The sequence below is a fragment of the Triticum aestivum genome, chromosome 5B, assembly GCF_018294505.1.
Source record: "Triticum aestivum cultivar Chinese Spring chromosome 5B, IWGSC CS RefSeq v2.1, whole genome shotgun sequence".
In the NCBI taxonomy this organism is placed as follows: Eukaryota; Viridiplantae; Streptophyta; class Magnoliopsida; order Poales; family Poaceae; genus Triticum; species Triticum aestivum.
Window position 1 is genome coordinate 640,224,465 of NC_057807.1, and position 18,068 is coordinate 640,242,532.

General features: G+C 43.6%; 1 protein-coding gene, 1 long non-coding RNA gene and 4 other non-coding genes across 9 annotated transcripts; all 6 read left to right on the plus strand.

Moving 5' to 3' along the window:
- The first annotated feature begins 435 nt into the window (after positions 1 to 435).
- On the plus strand, positions 436 to 2,416 carry LOC123113835 (uncharacterized). Its single transcript, XM_044535149.1, has one exon. The coding sequence runs from the start codon at positions 1,178 to 1,180 to the stop codon at positions 2,054 to 2,056; it is 879 nt and encodes a 292-aa protein (XP_044391084.1). The 5' UTR covers positions 436 to 1,177; the 3' UTR covers positions 2,057 to 2,416.
- Positions 2,417 to 3,384: 968 nt separating this feature from the next.
- LOC123113837 (uncharacterized) lies at positions 3,385 to 17,849 on the plus strand. Of its 4 annotated transcripts, none has more exons than XR_006456232.1 (18): positions 3,385 to 4,013; positions 4,616 to 4,690; positions 4,887 to 5,440; positions 5,530 to 5,628; positions 7,698 to 7,790; positions 7,954 to 8,018; positions 8,092 to 8,384; positions 8,464 to 8,570; positions 10,140 to 10,536; positions 10,778 to 10,855; positions 12,144 to 12,248; positions 12,331 to 13,510; positions 13,598 to 14,244; positions 14,324 to 14,416; positions 14,952 to 15,003; positions 15,093 to 15,191; positions 15,990 to 16,731; positions 16,882 to 17,849. It is a non-coding gene; the product is annotated as an uncharacterized lncRNA (long non-coding RNA). The 4 variants fall into 4 exon arrangements; XR_006456234.1 differs by lacking the exon at positions 3,385 to 4,013 and having other exon boundaries at positions 4,051 to 4,690; positions 4,887 to 4,948; positions 5,389 to 5,440; positions 5,520 to 5,628; XR_006456233.1 differs by lacking the exon at positions 3,385 to 4,013 and having other exon boundaries at positions 4,051 to 4,690; positions 4,887 to 4,948; positions 5,389 to 5,440.
- On the plus strand, positions 6,084 to 6,303 carry LOC123118316 (small nucleolar RNA U3). The gene has a single exon (XR_006457862.1). It is a non-coding gene; the product is annotated as a small nucleolar RNA U3 (small nucleolar RNA).
- On the plus strand, positions 9,813 to 10,033 carry LOC123118317 (small nucleolar RNA U3). The gene has a single exon (XR_006457863.1). It is a non-coding gene; the product is annotated as a small nucleolar RNA U3 (small nucleolar RNA).
- On the plus strand, positions 12,863 to 13,083 carry LOC123118318 (small nucleolar RNA U3). The gene has a single exon (XR_006457864.1). It is a non-coding gene; the product is annotated as a small nucleolar RNA U3 (small nucleolar RNA).
- LOC123118323 (small nucleolar RNA U3) lies at positions 15,647 to 15,867 on the plus strand. Its single transcript, XR_006457869.1, has one exon. It is a non-coding gene; the product is annotated as a small nucleolar RNA U3 (small nucleolar RNA).
- Positions 17,850 to 18,068: the final 219 nt, after the last annotated feature.

Genomic DNA, 18,068 nt, shown 5'->3' on the forward strand with positions numbered 1-18,068 from the left:
AAACACTGACTGCATTCGCTGTAGCAGTGTACAGACTCGAGTCATTTTGCACTGTAATGCATGTGAACTTGTCCTCCTCCCACAACTCCCAACATTTTCATGGCAAAAGGCAGTAGACAGACTCTACTCACCTCAAGAGAGGGGCAAAAACCCAAGAGAAAGTACTCCACCACACACAAGAGAGGGCCAAAACATTTTTGGACAGTTGCAAGCAGCAAATTGGCATGAGAGACAATTGTCTCCACGTACCTCAGGAATCTCTCGCCCACTGATCCAGATATCATCCAACATTCCAACGCCAGTAAAAAAAAGATCAGAAACTACCCCTGCTTTTTTTTGTTGGTGTCTCAACAGCAATGTCCCGACCTTCAGCAAGCCAGTGCTAACTGAAGCTGTACTGTAGTGGCACGCAAGCAAAAGAAAGAAACCATGGGCAATGGCAGCAGTTACAAAAGGGAGGGAGAGAGGCAGAGGAGGGCAATGGCATGGCACCTGCTCCTCCTCCTCCACCGTGAGCGTGAGTTGGCTGGCTGGCAGTGAGCGCTGCGTGCCGCGTTGTTATCTGGTAGGGCTGCCCCCATTGATTTGATCCCCCGGACCTTTTGTCTCCTTCCTTTCCTTTCTCCCCTCCTCACCACTGCCGCTCGCCTCGCCTACTACTACTTGTTCTCACTTCTTGGCCGCTGCTTGGCTTGGCTTGGCTTGGCTTGCTTCCTCGCTCCTCGCACCTCCCCCCTCCTCTGGCTGCTAGCTAGATAGAGTAGTAGATAGTAGATACTCCAGTGGTTGCTGCTTTGCTTTGGTTGCTTGCTGGTGCTCTCCCCACTCCAGCTTGCTCCCCTCTCCACGCCCCCCTCGGAGGCTTCTGCGGTGAAGGTGCGAGCTTCGAGCTTGACTGCGGTCGAAGGGGGTGAAGGCGGAAGCTTGCTGCCGGATCGATTGGGTCGCTTGCTTTCCGGGCGGTGCTTGGCGGTGCCGCTTTCGGCAGTAAAGGCGGGGGATCTTGCGGCCGGATCGAGAAATCCCCTGCGGCAGCAATCCGTGTAGCTGCGGGCAGGAGGGTGCCGCGCGCCGCCGCTCCCCCTGTCCGGCATTGCGGGGAGCTCCGCCGGGCTCTGAGCGGGGGCTCCACGCACGCAAGGTGTTTGCCGAAAAGCGCGGCGCGGGCGAGCGAGCCATGAGGGACTTCCCGTCCTGCTTCGGGGAGAGCGGCGTCCAGATCGCGGACGCGGCCTCCTCCTCCAGCAGCGCCGGCAAGGGCGCGGCGCAGAACCTCGTCACCTGCCTCTACCAGACGCAGCTCGCCGGCCGGCCCTGCGTCGTCTCCGTCACCTGGAGCAAGAGCCTCATGGGGCAGGGCCTCAGCGTCGCCGTCGACGGCCTGGCCGGCCAGAGCCTCTGCAAGGCGGACATCAAGCCCTGGCTCTTCTCCAAGAAGAAGGGCTCCAAGAGCCTCGACGCCGACGGCGCCAAGGTCGACATCTTCTGGGACCTCTCCGCCGCCAGGTTCGGCGCGGGTCCCGAGCCGCTCGAGGGCTTCTACGTCGCGCTGCTCTTCGACCTCGAGCTGGCCCTCCTGCTCGGGGACATGAAGAAGGACGCCTACCGCAAGACCGGCGCCAACCGCCCGGCGCTCAACGCCGCCTTCGTCGCCAGGAAGGAGCACATCTACGGCAAGAAGATTTACTCCGCCAAGGCCCAGTTCTGCGACAATGGCCAGTTCCACGACCTTGTCATAGAGTGCGACACCGTCGGCCTCAAGGACCCGTGCCTCGAGATACGCATCGACAAGAAGCCGGTGATGCAGGTGAAGAGGCTGGCATGGAAGTTCAGGGGAAACCAGACGATCCTCGTCGACGGCCTGCCGGTGGAGGTGTTCTGGGACGTCCACAGCTGGCTCTTCGGGCCGACGACGGCGAGCAACGCCGTGTTCATGTTCCAGACATGCCAGGCGCCCGAGAAGTCGATGCCGTGGTCGTACTCGCAGATTTTTAGGGAGTCCCAGCTGCAGGGCCTCGGCTTCTCGCTCATCCTACATGCATGGAAGATTGAGTAGGTGCTTGCAGATCATAAGTTGCTTCTGCGGCCGCCTCCTTCCCAGTGCTAACAAGATGTTCCATTCAGTGTCTGTCTCTTCTTCCGAGTGCTATGGGAAGCTCCAATATATGTTCTTTCAATTTATTCTATTCCTTTTCGGTTTCGCCGTCTTCATAAACGATGTGTTTGAATTGCCTGGCAAGTTCCAGTGATATTCCAGTCTGTTTTTGTCATCTCTCCCCCTCCCCTGTGTTTTGTGCCTCAAGTGAGATCGGTTCCAATTATGCTCCAAGTAGTTGAACTATGGCAATGTTCTAAGAAAGAATGCTGTCATGTGTGTATACTGAAAGTTCAGGTTTATAATTTTTGTTTATGGTAACAGTATTGTCTGATGATTGTTCTCCCCCTTCCTTTGTTCCCTGATGATCAGTAACAAATATTATCACAATGTAACTTTGGTCCATGTGCAAAAGTGGAGGTTTTAAGGAATCAAAGACACATGGATTGCTTGAGCATCAAGTCTGTTACATTGATGACAGTCCTTTTTGTGCTTATCTGAAGATATCTGAATATGCCCATCTTTTGCAGGAGACAGATCATCCTACTGAGGATCATGGAGCTCAGATGCTACAACTTACTGAAGATTACCATATTCTGTGCAATTTGGTTGGTACTACCATTTTTATAAATCTCCCAAAATGATCATCTTGTGACTTTCCTTTTGTGATTTCTTGGCGCTCTCCTGCAGCACTTTTCTTATTTCTTTTAGTCATCTGCATTGTGCGGCTAGCCAGTAAGGTGGGTGAAGCTCTGCTTTTCTTTTTCTAAATGAGGAGGTTGCATTGACATCGCCACATCGGCTATGATGATCAATGGAATTAAGCAGCCTTTCCGCTTGCTGGACCACTTCAGCTGTGATGTTTGACATATTATTAAATAGAGTATTATCCTGAATCATACACAGTACATTCAAATCAGAGAGCCTGATTTTCCTCTCTCTCTTTCTGATAAGGACACCACTTTATATCTTCTTTTCCTGTTTGCATTTTGTAATTATCTTGATTGCATTTAATTCACTTGATGCTTCCATTCCAACAGAAAATTTTAGGTTCATCAATCGCTTTATACACGTTTTTTTTTTGAAACTTCAGTCAAAATCATGGGCCTCTGAAACGGGCTGAGTACTATTAAACCAGGCTAGACATGAATTAACTATGCTGTAGGTTGGCATTTGGTTTCATTGGTTTGTTTTATATGGATATTGTAAAGATACTCTTTTGGGGTTTGTTGTATCGCTCTCTACTCTGTGTGCAGCCAAACCTAGATAGACTTGAGGGGAACATTGTGTGGTTAACATAAATTGGGATGCAAAGCTTCCTTTTTTTTGGCTACCTTGTTTCATCTGTCTGGATCAACCTCAAACTTATCAATTCAGTCTTTTAAATTGAAATAGAGCCTTCATAACCAGATTTATTTAACATGCACTGAGACCATTCCATATGGACAGTTTTTGGTGGCTAAACGACTTGCTGACGATTCGCTTCTTTTGGACACAGTGTGCTGTTAGTTCCTGTCGATGCATTTAGGGATTTATCGTAGCTACAATTTGGTTAGTTTCAAATATATTTGAAGCTTTATAAAAGCTTGCATTTGTAGTGGATGCAGACAGAGTATATGGCCTCCCTGAATGGTGAATATGCCTCTGCTTGACCTTGCATGCGTGTGTAATGAATCATTATTTCATTGCAAGCATATGGCATTCTGAAAAAAAATGTGATTCGCTCTGCCACAGATTGCAGTGTATTTTACATCCTGGGAATGCATGGTTTTATGCTCTGGCTTCGCCCTGTTTGCATCATGACGTCTATAAGCACCTGTTTTACTAGATGAAGTGAATCAATTCTTCATTTGCAGGACACTGAGCAAGACACGTAATTGCAACCACAATCCGTGTCCAAAATGGTCTGCATAAACAGGTAAAGGCAACTGGCAAAGACAGAGTTATAGTTTCTGCTGGTACTGCTGTCCTTCGTTGGACTATTTGGAAAACAAGAAATAAATCATTCCCCGCAGATCCTACTAATGTTATTTTTTCTTGGTGCTCTCTGCTGGATTCATGGACTGCTGTAGAATGAGTGGAAAGCGCTTTGCTCTAAACTTATGGTTCCATTTTCTTAGTTACCACACAGGCCATGAGATGTTATCATTTTTTTTCTTGACATAAGTATTTGCACATTTTTGTGGTAGTACGAAGGTTATCTCTAGGGACTACCATAAACCATCTACTGTATAACCGATGAAACGCACATTAGTGTATTCTTATTGTTTACATGCTTCAATCAATGCTTAATTCTGATGATTATGTTCTTGTTACAGATAGAATTTTAGTTAATGAGTTCTGCCATAGGTATGTAACCTGTTTGCTCTTTGTAGTTGTTCAAGTAGAAATATAATGCCCCGGCCATGCAACAGAATTGTTCCTTCAGTTTTCTTTTGATACTGAGTATTAGCACAAGATTTGATTGTTATAACTTATAAGTCGTCTAATCATTGTTCCTGTAACCTCGTAACTTTGCAGATATGCCGAGCACTTGCTTATATACATAATTGTGTTGTCATCTGCCACCATGATATCAAACCACAGAGCATTCTCGTGAGATCTTTAACCTCCTTTTCTATGCTTAATATGTTGTGCTGTTGTGCTTTACATATCTTCCGTCAAATCCTGCAGAATTGTTTGGCTAGTTGAGCTTTCTTTACATCTGGAAGAACATTTACCAATCAGATTTGAATAACCACTACTCCTAGGAGTAATACATTTTACTAACCTAGTAAGCTTTCCACTGTAGGTTAACCTACATAACACGAGCTCAAAATCTGAATCTGTGATTTTGGCAGTGCAAAAGTCTTGGTAAGTTATCTTCTATAATAAGGTAGAAATTTAAATGCTCGAGTACTGCCGATTTTGAAAAGAACATGCTAAACTTTCTTGATAAGAACAAAAAAAGGGTGCGCACTTATGCCAGTAACCTACCCAGATATGATGATTTCTAAATTGTTTTCAAAGTAATGTTTTGCATATATCTCCTACATTTACTCAAGATATCTGCCATTATTTTGTTGTGGTTTTGTTCACTGCAGACTGAGTATCTGCTCTGTCATGGCAGAACTGCTTCCCCCATAGGTTTTTCATTCATGCATATAGTCTTTTACTCCCTCCGTCCCAAATAAGTGTTGCTGATTTAGTAAAACATTAGTACAAAGTTGTACTAAATCAACGGCACTTATTTTGGGACGGAGGGAGTATTTTACTATCTAGCTTGTTCTCATAGTATTCATCCATCCATGTAGCCTCTTTTTCCTGGGGGAAAGTGGAGTTGATCAACCGTTTGTGATTACCAAGGTGAAATCCTTGCAGTATGACATTTGAAACTGTTTTCTCCTGCGACCTGCATTCTTTATAATGACATGTTCGGTCATAGTGCGTCGCAGGTCTTGGGGATACTCCAACAAGGGAAGAGATCAAGTGCATAGAATCCAAACTACACGTTGTTCAAGTCCCCACAAATTAAGGCTCATCCATGGCACAAGGTAATGTGTGCATATTATCAAGTGCATGGCGTTTTTTTTTTCCAAAAATGCTGCACAGGTACGTTGGTAATTAGTGAATGGGTGTTGTTTAATCAAGCATGAACTAATACAATACTGAAAAAAACAATTCATAGTTTCTCAGATATTCCCGCCAAAATAAGCATTCCTCAGATACTTAACAAAAAGGAAAATAAATTACAACGGACAAAAATGGAAAGTTGATGCAATGGAAAAAAATGGGCCAGACGAGGTGGGTGTTTCTCAGATGGGCCGGGCTCTGTCTGTGTTTCCAGCAGGCAGCAGCCCAACCTCACGGGCCAGCACCCAACCCACGAGTCCTTCTAAAAGCTCACACAGAGGGGGAGCTGCGTGGCTGCACTCCTAACATTAGTCCCACCTCGCCAGTTTAAGGGGAGCGGAACCAGCTTATAAGCCAAGGCGCAGCAAATGGAAGCACGACCTTACTTGAACAGGATCTGTTCTATAGGCTCGTACCGCTGCATCCTTTACCAATAAGGAGGCAAGCACTTCAGTCTGGTTGATGCATTCTGACCTCTGGGCCAGAGCGTGATTAACGGCCAGGATTCCCCTTATGGGGGCAATCCACGGCTGTAGAGGATCGTTCCTGCCTTGCTCCTGCCTGTGCAGGGTGGCCCAGAGGTTGTCTGACAGACTACAACATCTTTTTTTGCCTTGTGCTCGTTTTAGCCAGTCTCTTTATCAGTTTCTCATTCTACATTCAGTCAGACTGCAGTTGTATCGGTGAACTGCCTTGTGCTCGTTTTAGCCAGTCTCTCATTCTACATTCAGTCAGACTGCAGTTGTATCGGTGAACAGTGATCTACCTGCAGTTCGGCGCCACCTCCACCTCGAACACCCCTGTAGCGTTCCCCTTCCTGAACTCAGCCACGCCGGCGCTGCCAGTCAAGTTAATGAAAATGGATGGAACTGAAGAGTAATTAAATATATGGAGGGAACGATAACTGAAGATTGAGGGATGAAAGACAGTGATAACTGATGACGGAAGGAATGAGTAACAGTGGAAAACTAAGAATGAAGGACTGATCACCATCCACCCCTCGCTCTTATACTCCTTCAATGTCTCAAGACTGATGATAACTAGCACACACACACACACACAAAAAAAAACTGAAGAACTAATGGCTGGATGACAAGAATGACAAGTGAAATGAGACACTAATAACTAAAACATAAAACTGAGAAGTGACCAGAAAAATAATGATTTGAGATGAATGAAGAACGAGAAGAAGGCCGAGTTAAAGAAGACCGAAAATGAAGAATAATAAGAATACTGATGAAAAGACTAAAGACTGAAGATAACTAAGGTACTGAACAAAGAGAGAACAATGACACTAATAACTAAAACATAAAATTGAGAAGTGACCGAAAAAAAATGATTTGAGATGAATGAAGAATGAGAAGAAGGCCAAGATAACGAAGACCGAAGATGAAGAATAATAAGAATACTGATGAAAAGACTAAAGACTGAAGATAACTAAGGTACTGAACAAAGAGAGAACAATGAATTAAGAAAAAAAGAGTGATGTGGCTAAAAATGGAGAGTGAAATCTGAACAAAAGACTGTGGACTACACAGTCCATTTTATCAACAATCCTCATAAAGTATGACAAGTTTTCTTTTTGGTGGTTGGTTCGCTTCTTTTGGACACAATGTGCTGTTTGTTAGTCCCTGACCATTCATTTGGGGATTTATTGTAGCTACAATTTCGTTAGTTGCAAATATATTTGAAGCTTTACAAAAGCTTGCATTTATAGTGAATGCAGACAGGGTATACGGCCTCCCTGGATAGTGAATATGGCTTTGCTTGATTTTGCGTGTGTGTGTGTAATGAATCAGTATTTCGTTGCAAGCATATGTGCTTCGCAAAAAAATAAAAAAAATATGCGACTCACTCTGCCACAGATTTGCAGTGTATTTTACATCCTGGGAATGCATGGTTTTATGCTCTGGTTTCGGCCTGTTTGACATCATGACGTCTATAAGCACCCTGTTTTACTAGATGAAGTGACTCAATTCTTCATTTGCAGGAGACCGAGCCAGATGTGGTTGCAGATTCTGGTGCTGAAGATGGTAACATATTTGCAAGCACAATCCGTGGCCAAAATGGTCTGCCTAAACAGGTAAAGGCAACTGGCAAAGACAGAGTTATTGTTTCTGCCGGTGCTGCTGGCCTTCTGTGGACTACTTGGAAAACAAGAAATAAATCTTGTTTCCAAGGTGTATTCCATGGAGATCCTACTTATGTTATTTTTTCTTTGTGCTCTCTGCTGGATTTGTGGCCAGTCCTGTAGAAAAGAGGGGTGCAGGTGCGAAACATGCTGCGTCAGGTGTCTAGGAAGCTTAACCAAGTAACACGCGAAATGTTCAGTCATGAGTGAGATTTCAAAATCGTTTTGAAAGTAATGTTTTGCATATATGCAGGTCAAGTGAGAGCTGAATATCTCCTACATTTGCATAAGATATTACAGAGCACCACTGCACCAGAACTGATATTAGGTGCAACTGAATATACTGCTGACATGGACTTGTTCTGTTTTTTTTACGGCAGACTGAATATCTGCTATGTCACGGCAGAACTGCTTCTCGGGCAGGTTTTATTCATGCATATAGTCTTTCATTTTGCTCTCTAGCTTGTTCTCAAAATATTTATCCATTCACGCATCCTCTTTTTTCCTAGGGAAAGTGGAGTTGATCAGTTGGTTGAGCTTATCAAGGTGAAATCCTGTACTATGATATTTGAAACTGTTTTCTCCCGCGACCTGCATTCTTTGCAATGACATTGTTCAGTCATAGTGCGTCGCAGGTCTCGGGATACTCCAACAAGGGAAGAGATCAAGTGCATAAATCCAAACTACACGAAGTTCGAGTTCTCCCGAATTAAGACTCGTCCGTGGCACAAGGTAAATGTGCATGTATTGTGTTTGTCATGCAAACTTGCCTGGTCTGCACAATTGGTGTTCTAGTTGGCGCATACTTTTGGAGCAGGGAGAGCTTTACCGTTGACTAGGATGCTGATAAACTTAGATAAAATTCTCGAAAAACAGCCTTTCGCCCCACTTTATATATAAAGCAACAACACAGTGCAATACATGGCTGAATGATACAATGTAGTGAGAAAGCCCTCTTACAAAGCAGATAGAAAGATATAACAAAAAGGCCAGAGCTGGCCTAACACCTCGCCTAGGACCGACCGGCGACGTCAAAACTCCATGGCAACGCCCCCAGGAGGGTGACCGCGCAATGCGTTGGCGCTGCCGAGTCTGTGAACAAACAAGGGTTTTCACTGGAGCCTTGGCACATGGACGAGACCCACGACTACGTCTTCAAGAAGATAATGACACCTGTGGGCGCCAAGTGTGAAGCTTTCGCTCGGGAACTCGCCAAACTCACTAGGAGGCGCCTCGATCACCACCACAACGAGAGTTAGGCCAACCCCACCAGACATGGGTACCAACAGAGGAGGCTAGAGCCTTCGCCACTACACCCTTGCCGCCTACACGGCCAAGAGGTGAAGGCACCACCGCCACCATGGAGCCTGCCGGAAAGCCCATCATGGATCCCGCCATCCGGGGCTGCTGCCTCGGCATCGCCAAACAACTCAACACCGATGCCAAAACACGTGCCCGGCACCCCGACCAAGCCACGAGCCTCCACCTTGACATGGACAGAGAGGGCTCGGAGCACGCGCAGGAGAGCAACCAGCCCCAAGCAGAAGGACCAAGTCCAACCCCTGCTCCGCCGGCCAGCCGCGTCACCCAAGACGTCCTGGTGGCCCAAACTGTGAGAAAATCAACGCTCATCAATTTAGAGTTTCTCGGTTTTTTTAGCAGACGAGAGTCTCAGATAATCCGGCCAAAAAAAGCATTCCTCAAATACTTGACAAAAAGGAAAATAAATTACAACGAACAAACATTGAAAAGCTGATGCCACGAAAAAGCCACACGAGACAGATGTTTCTCAGATGGGCCAGACTCTGTGTATCCAGCAGGCAACGGGCCAGCAGCCCAGCACGCACGAACCAGTCCTTCTAAGCTCCCATCGAGGGGGCGTTGCTGCGCAGCAGCATGCCTAACATTAGTCCCACCTCGCCAGTTTACAGGGAGCAGAACCAGTTTATAAGCCGAGGCGCGGCATGAGGTAGCACGACCTTACTTGAACAGGATCTGTTCTATAGGCTCGTACCGCTGCATCCTTTACCAATAAGGAGGCAAGCACTAAAGTCTGGTTGATGCATTCTGACCTCTGGGCCAGAGCGTGATTAACGGCCAGGATTCCCCCTGATTGGGGCAATCCACGGCTGTAGAGGATCGTTCCTGCCTTGCTCATGCCTGTGCAGGGTGGCCCAGAGGTTGTCTGACAGACTACGAAATCTTTTTTTCCCTTCTTTTTTTAGACTGCAGTTGTCTCTGTAATACAGTATCTGCATAATGAGCATGCACTTGACTTTCTGGAACACGACGTTGCTGCAGCTTGAGCGCGCATCTGGCCTGGAACTTGAACTTCGTGTAATGCGCCTGGTAGCTGACCTCTCCCGACAGTGCCACCTCGAACAACCCCGTCGCGTTCTCCTATCAGAAAATGAACACGGATGGAACTGAAGAGATGGAACTGAAGAGTAATCAAAGGGAACGATAACTGAAGATTGAGGGATGAAAGACAAACATAACTGGCAAGTTTTTTCCTTTTTCGGTTTGTCATCTTCATAAACGATGTGTTTGAATTGTCTGGCAAGTTCCCATGATATTCCAGACTGTTTTTTGTCATCTCTTCCCCTCCCCCGTGTTTGTGCCTCAAGTGAGATCGGTTCTAATGCTCCAAGTAGTTCAACTGGCAATGCTCTAAGAAAGAATGCTGTCATGATGTAAGGTATATACTGAGAGTTCAGATTTATATTTTATTTGTTTATGGTAACAGTATTGTCTAATGATTGCTCTTCCCCTTTGTTCCCTTATGATTAGTAACAAATATTATCACAATGTAAATTTGGTCCATGTGCAAAAGTGGAGGTTTTAAGGAATCAAGACACGCTTGAGCATCAAGTCTCTTACATTGATGACAGTCCTTTTGTGCTTATCTCTAGTTATCTGAATATGTCCATCTTTTGCAGGAGACAGATAATCCAACTGAGGATCATGGAGTTCTGATGCTTAAACCTACTGAAGATTACCATATTCTGTGCAATTTGGTTGGTACCATTTTTGTAGATCTCAGAAAATGATCATCTTGTGACTTCCTTTGTGTGGTTTCTTGGTGCTCTCCTGCATTACTTTTCTTATTCTTTTAGTCATCTGCATTGTGTTGCTAGCCAGTAAGGTGGGTGCAGCTCTACTTTTCCTTTTCTAAATAAGGAGGTTGCATTGACATCGCCACATCAGCGATGATGATCGATGGTATCAAACAGTCTTTCTGCTTGCTGGACCACTTCAGCTGTGATGTTTGACATTAAATAGCGTATTATCCTGAATCATACAACAGTACATTCAAATCAGAGAGCTTGATTTCTCTCTCTCTCTCTGATAAGGACACCACTTTATATCTGTTTGCATTTTGTAATTATCCTTATTGCATTTAATTCACTTGATGCTTCCATCCCAACAGAAAATTTTAGGTTCATCAATCGCTTTATACAGGATATTTTGTTGAAACCTCAGTCAAAATCGTGGGCCTCTGAAACAGGCCGAGTACTATTAAACCAGGCTAGACTTGACATGAATTAACTTTGCTGTAGGTTGGCATTTGCTTATCATTGATTTTTTTATATGGATATTATAAAGAAAAAAAAACTCTTTGGGGTTTTCTGTGTTGCTCTCTACTCTGTGTGCGTTAATTAATTTGGATCAGAGGGAGTACAACTTTCTTCTTCTATGTTTAGTTAATCATAAGGTCCCATTTTCTTACTACCTCCATCCCTAAATATATGGCATATAAATTCTGTCAAAAAGTCAATACTTTCTAAGTTTGACCAAGTATATATACAAAAATATGACGATAAACAATACCAAGTCAATATCAACATATCCACCATTAGATACATTTTCATATAATCTACTTATTCAAATTGTAATAGTTGACATTTTCTTCTATATATTTGGTCAACTTAGAAAGAATTGACTTTTGGACTGAATTTATATGTATCATTTGGGGACAGAGGGAGTAGTATATATTCACACAGGTGAATAATTGTTTTTTCTGAGATAAGTATTTGCACATTTTTGTGGTAGTGTGGACAACGATAGACCATCTACTGTATGCTTCAGCTAATTCTTAATTCTGCTGATTTTGTTCTTACTACAGATAAAAATTTAGTTAATGCGTTGTGCCATACATCTGTAATCTGTTTGGTCTTTGTAGTTGTTTAAGTCAGAAATATAAGGTCCCGGCCATGCAACATAATTCTTCCTTCAGTTATTTTTTGATATGATTGTCATAAGTCATCGTCTAATCATTGTTCCTGTAATCTCGTAACTTTGCAGATATGCCGAGCATTTGCCTATATACATATTTGTGTTGGCATTTGCTTATACGCAGCCTCCTTTTCCTGGGAAAGTGGAGTTGATCAACCGGTTGTGATTATCAAGGTGATATCTTGCAGTATGACAGTTGAAACTGTTTTCTCCTGCAACCTGTATGTATTCTTTAGAATGACATGTTCAGTCACAGTGCCTTGCAGGTCTTGGGATACTCCTACAAGGCAAGAGATCAAGTGCATGAGTCCAAACTACACAGAGTTCAAGTTCCCGTGAATTAAGGCTCATCCATGGCGCAAGGTAATATGCATATATTATGAGTTTTTTTTAGTATGTCCAGAAATGCTGCACGGGCATGTTGTTTAATCTAGCATGAACTAATATGAGTGCTGAAAAAAAAATTAGAGTTTCTCAGAAATTCTCGCCAAGAAATTCCTCAGATATTTAACAAAAAAAGAAAATTAATTGCAGCGAACAAAAATGAAAAGCTGATGCAACATAAAAGAAAAGAAAAGGCCCACATGAGACAGATGTTTCTCAGATGGGCCGGGTTCTGTGTGTCCAGCAAGCACAGCCAAACCTCACGGGCCAGCACCCACGAGTCCTTCTAAGCTGCTCACACAAAGGGGGCGCTGCTGCGTAGCTGCACGCCTAGCATTAGTCCCACCTCGCCAGTTTACAGGGAGCAGAACCAGCTTATAACCCGAGGCGCGGCAGGAGGTAGCACGACCTTACTTGAACAGGATCTGTTCTATAGGCTCGTACCGCTGCATCCTTTACCAATAAGGAGGCAAGCACTTCAGTCTGGTTGATGTATTCTGACCTCTGGGCCAGAGCGTGATTAACGGCCAGGATTTCTCTGATGGGGCAATCTAACGGCTGTAGAGGATCGTTCCTGCCTGGCTCTCATGCCTGACAGGGTGGCCCAGAGGTTGTCTGACAGACTACAAAACTTTTTTTCCTTCCGTTTTTTAGCCAGTCTCTTTTTCCAGAAGTACTCTAACAGTTGTGTCTGTCATCTGTATCTGAAAGAGCGAGCTTGCACTTGACCTTCTGGAACATGATGTCCGGCGGCGCGAGCTGCAGCTTGAGCATGCATCTGGCCTGGAACTTGCACTTGCAGGTTTACTCCGCCAAGGCGCAGTTCTGCGACAATGGCCAGTCCTTGTGATAGGGTGTGACACCGTTGGCCTCGAGGACCCATGCCTTGAGATACGCATTGATAAGAAGCCTGTCATGCAGGCCGAAATGGTCTGCCCAAACAGGTATAGGCTGTGAAGCGAAATTTGCTGATATGATGGTTAATGAAATAGCCGGTCAGTTACATCGCTGAACATGTGGTTCGAACTGGTTCTTCTGTTTTTCTTTTTCAGGTAAACCTCTGACATTTGCGTTGTCTGAACTGGTCTATGCTCAACTAATTGTCAAAGGCATATAACCTGTTATTGTCAACTCTTCAGGCCAAATGTCGAGAAACGGGTTCCCATACAAAGGTTCTTCCAAGGCAAGCGATACAAAAACAGGGAAGTGCAAATTAGGCATTGTTCCAGAGACAGTAAACCGGATGGCTAGACAGTACAACAGAGTGAATCACTCAAAGAGCGCCCCTCATTTATGTCAAACTATACACTTATCACTTGTTTAGTTAATCATAAGGTCCCATTTTCTTAGTATATATCACATAGGCGAATCATTTTTTTCCGAGATAAGTATTTGCACATTTTTGTGGTAGTACGGATTACAATAGACCATCTAATGCCAGCTTCAGCTAATGCTTAATTCTGCTGATTTTGTTCTTGCCACAGATAAAATTTGAGTTAATGATTTTTGCCATGCATCTGTAATCTGTTTGCTCTTTGCAGTTGTTTATTTCAGAAATGTAATGTCCTAGCCATGCAGCAGAGTTGTTCCTTCAGTTATTTATCTTTTGATACTGAGTATTAGCACAAGATGTGATTGTTATAGGTCGTCGTCTAATCATTGTTCCTGTAATCTCGTAACTTTGCAGATATGCCAAGCATTTGCTTCGATACATAATTGTGCTGGCGTTTGCTTATATATTTTTCCTGGGGAAAGTGGAGTTGATCAGCCGGTTAGGATTATCAAGGTGAAATCTTGTACTCCGGTACTGTGACATTTGGAACTGTTTTCTCCCGCGAACTGCATTCAGTCACAGTGCTTTGCAGGTCTTGGGGTACTCCAACAAGGGAAAGGATCAAGTGCATGAATCCAAACTACACGGAGTTCAAGTTCCCGCAAATTAAGGCTCGTGGCACAAGGTAATGTGTCATGCACAATTACTGTTCTAGTTGGTACATACTTTCGGAACAGAGAGAGCTTTAACATTGACAAGTGTGCTGATAAACTGTGAGAACTTAAGGCTCGTAAAAAAAAAAAAAAATTACCCGCAAAAAAAAAACAATTTAGAGTTTCTCAGATATCCCTGCCAAGAAAAGCATTTCTCAGAAATTTTTTTAGCAGAAACATTCCTCAGATACTATGCAACGAAAAGGAAAAGGAAAAGGCACACGAGACAGATGTTTCTCAGATGGGCCGGGCTTGTGTATTCAGCAGGCAGCAGCCCAACCTCACGGGCGAGCACAGCACCCACGAGACCTTCTAAAAGCTCCTAGGGGCCGCTGTTGCGCAGCTGCACGCCTAACATTAGTCTTTTACTCCCTCCGTCCCAAATAAGTGTTGCTGATTTAGTAAAACATTAGTACAAAGTTGTACTAAATCAACGGCACTTATTTTGGGACGGAGGGAGTATTTTACTATCTAGCTTGTTCTCATAGTATTCATCCATCCATGTAGCCTCTTTTTCCTGGGGGAAAGTGGAGTTGATCAACCGTTTGTGATTACCAAGGTGAAATCCTTGCAGTATGACATTTGAAACTGTTTTCTCCTGCGACCTGCATTCTTTATAATGACATGTTCGGTCATAGTGCGTCGCAGGTCTTGGGGATACTCCAACAAGGGAAGAGATCAAGTGCATAGAATCCAAACTACACGTTGTTCAAGTCCCCACAAATTAAGGCTCATCCATGGCACAAGGTAATGTGTGCATATTATCAAGTGCATGGCGTTTTTTTTTTCCAAAAATGCTGCACAGGTACGTTGGTAATTAGTGAATGGGTGTTGTTTAATCAAGCATGAACTAATACAATACTGAAAAAAACAATTCATAGTTTCTCAGATATTCCCGCCAAAATAAGCATTCCTCAGATACTTAACAAAAAGGAAAATAAATTACAACGGACAAAAATGGAAAGTTGATGCAATGGAAAAAAAAGGGCCAGACGAGGTGGGTGTTTCTCAGATGGGCCGGGCTCTGTCTGTGTTTCCAGCAGGCAGCAGCCCAACCTCACGGGCCAGCACCCAACCCACGAGTCCTTCTAAAAGCTCACACAGAGGGGGAGCTGCGTGGCTGCACTCCTAACATTAGTCCCACCTCGCCAGTTTAAGGGGAGCGGAACCAGCTTATAAGCCAAGGCGCAGCAAATGGAAGCACGACCTTACTTGAACAGGATCTGTTCTATAGGCTCGTACCGCTGCATCCTTTACCAATAAGGAGGCAAGCACTTCAGTCTGGTTGATGCATTCTAACCTCTGGGCCAGAGCGTGATTAACGGCCAGGATTTACCTGATGGGGCAATCCGGCGGCTGTAGAGGATCGTTCCTGCTTGGCTCACGCCTGTGCAGGGTGGCCCAGAGGGTTGTCTGACAGACTACTAAAACTTTTTAGCCAGTCTCTTTTTTTCGGTCTCCTATACATTGTCTGATTTTTCATTTTTGGGCAGTTTTAACCACATAATCTATTTGCAATCACACATCTCAAATTATCTGCGACAGGTATATAGCACATAATATAACAGTGGCAAGAAAATCTGAAGAACTAATGGCTGGATGACAAGAATGACAAGTGAGCCCAGAGGGTTGTCTGACAGACTACTAAAACTTTTTAGCCAGTCTCTTTTTTTCGGTCTCCTATACATTGTCTGATTTTTCATTTTTGGGCAGTTTTAACCACATAATCTATTTGCAATCACACATCTCAAATTATCTGTGACAGGTATATAGCACATAATATAACAGTGGCAAGAAAATCTGAAGAACTAATGGCTGGATGACAAGAATGACAAGTGAAATGAGACACCGATAACTACTCAAAATATCAGTGTCATTCAACCTATGGGCCACCCTGCACAGGCGTGATCCAGGCAGTAATTTGGGATCAATGAAGAGCGAGAAGGCTGAGGAAAAAAAAGGCCAGAAAATGAAGAATAATAAGAATACTGAGAAGACGAAGGAAGAAAGTGAAATCTGAACAAAAGACTGGGGACTAAACAGTTACCAACTTCATGCACATATGCTAACTCCATTTTATGAACAAAAGACTGGGGACTAAACTTTTTAGCCAGTCTCTTTTTTTCGGTCTCCTATACATTGTCTGATTTTTCATTTTTGGGCAGTTTTAACCACATAATCTATTTGCAATCACACATCTCAAATTATCTGCGACAGGTATATAGCACATAATATAACAGTGGCAAGAAAATCTGAAGAACTAATGGCTGGATGACAAGAATGACAAGTGAGCCCAGAGGGTTGTCTGACAGACTACTAAAACTTTTTAGCCAGTCTCTTTTTTTCGGTCTCCTATACATTGTCTGATTTTTCATTTTTGGGCAGTTTTAACCACATAATCTATTTGCAATCACACATCTCAAATTATCTGCGACAGGTATATAGCACATAATATAACAGTGGCAAGAAAATCTGAAGAACTAATGGCTGGATGACAAGAATGACAAGTGAAATGAGACACCGATAACTACTCAAAATATCAGTGTCATTCAACCTATGGGCCACCCTGCACAGGCGTGATCCAGGCAGTAATTTGGGATCAATGAAGAGCGAGAAGGCTGAGGAAAAAAAAGGCCAGAAAATGAAGAATAATAAGAATACTGAGAAGACGAAGGAAGAAAGTGAAATCTGAACAAAAGACTGGGGACTAAACAGTTACCAACTTCATGCACATATGCTAACTCCATTTTATGAACAAAAGACTGGGGACTAAACTTTTTAGCCAGTCTCTTTTTTTCGGTCTCCTATACATTGTCTGATTTTTCATTTTTGGGCAGTTTTAACCACATAATCTATTTGCAATCACACATCTCAAATTATCTGTGACAGGTATATAGCACATAATATAACAGTGGCAAGAAAATCTGAAGAACTAATGGCTGGATGACAAGAATGACAAGTGAAATGAGACACCGATAACTACTCAAAATATCAGTGTCATTTAACCTATGGGCCACCCTGCACAGGCGTGATCCAGGCAGTAATTTGGGATCAATGAAGAGCGAGAAGGCTGAGGAAAAAAAAGACCAGAAAATGAAGAATAATAAGAATACTGAGAAGACGAAGGAAGAAAGTGAAATCTGAACAAAAGACTGGGGACTAAACAGTTACCAACTTCATGCACATATGCTAACTCCATTTTATCAAGAATTCTTGTAGAGCACGGTAAGTTTTTTGAACTAAAAGGTTTAAAAACTGATCCTAAAACTGAGAAAAATAAATAAAGCACGGCAAGAATTCTTGTAGAGCACGGCAAAAATGAAGGTCTGGAGATTAGTAGAGAGCTAAATCTCATGACTGAACACTAAGAAGACTAAGGACTGATAATTAAAACTCAGAAGCACCCTGGATATGCCTCTGCTTGATTTTTTTTAAATTTTTTATGTGTGTGTGTGTAATGAATCATTGTTTCGTTGCAAGCATGTCTGATTCGAAAAAAGAAAAGAAAACTATTGGTTCACTCTACCGCAGATTTGCAGTGACTTTTACATCCTGGGAATGGATGGTTTTGTGATCTGGCTTCGCCCTGTTATGGCTCATTATTCACACAAAGCCTAGGCAAAG

What these genes read in the sequence shown, in the direction of transcription:
- LOC123113835 (XM_044535149.1), top strand. Translation starts at nt 1,178, where the DNA reads ATGAGGGACTTCCCGTCCTGCTTCGGGGAGAGCGGCGTCCAGATCGCG.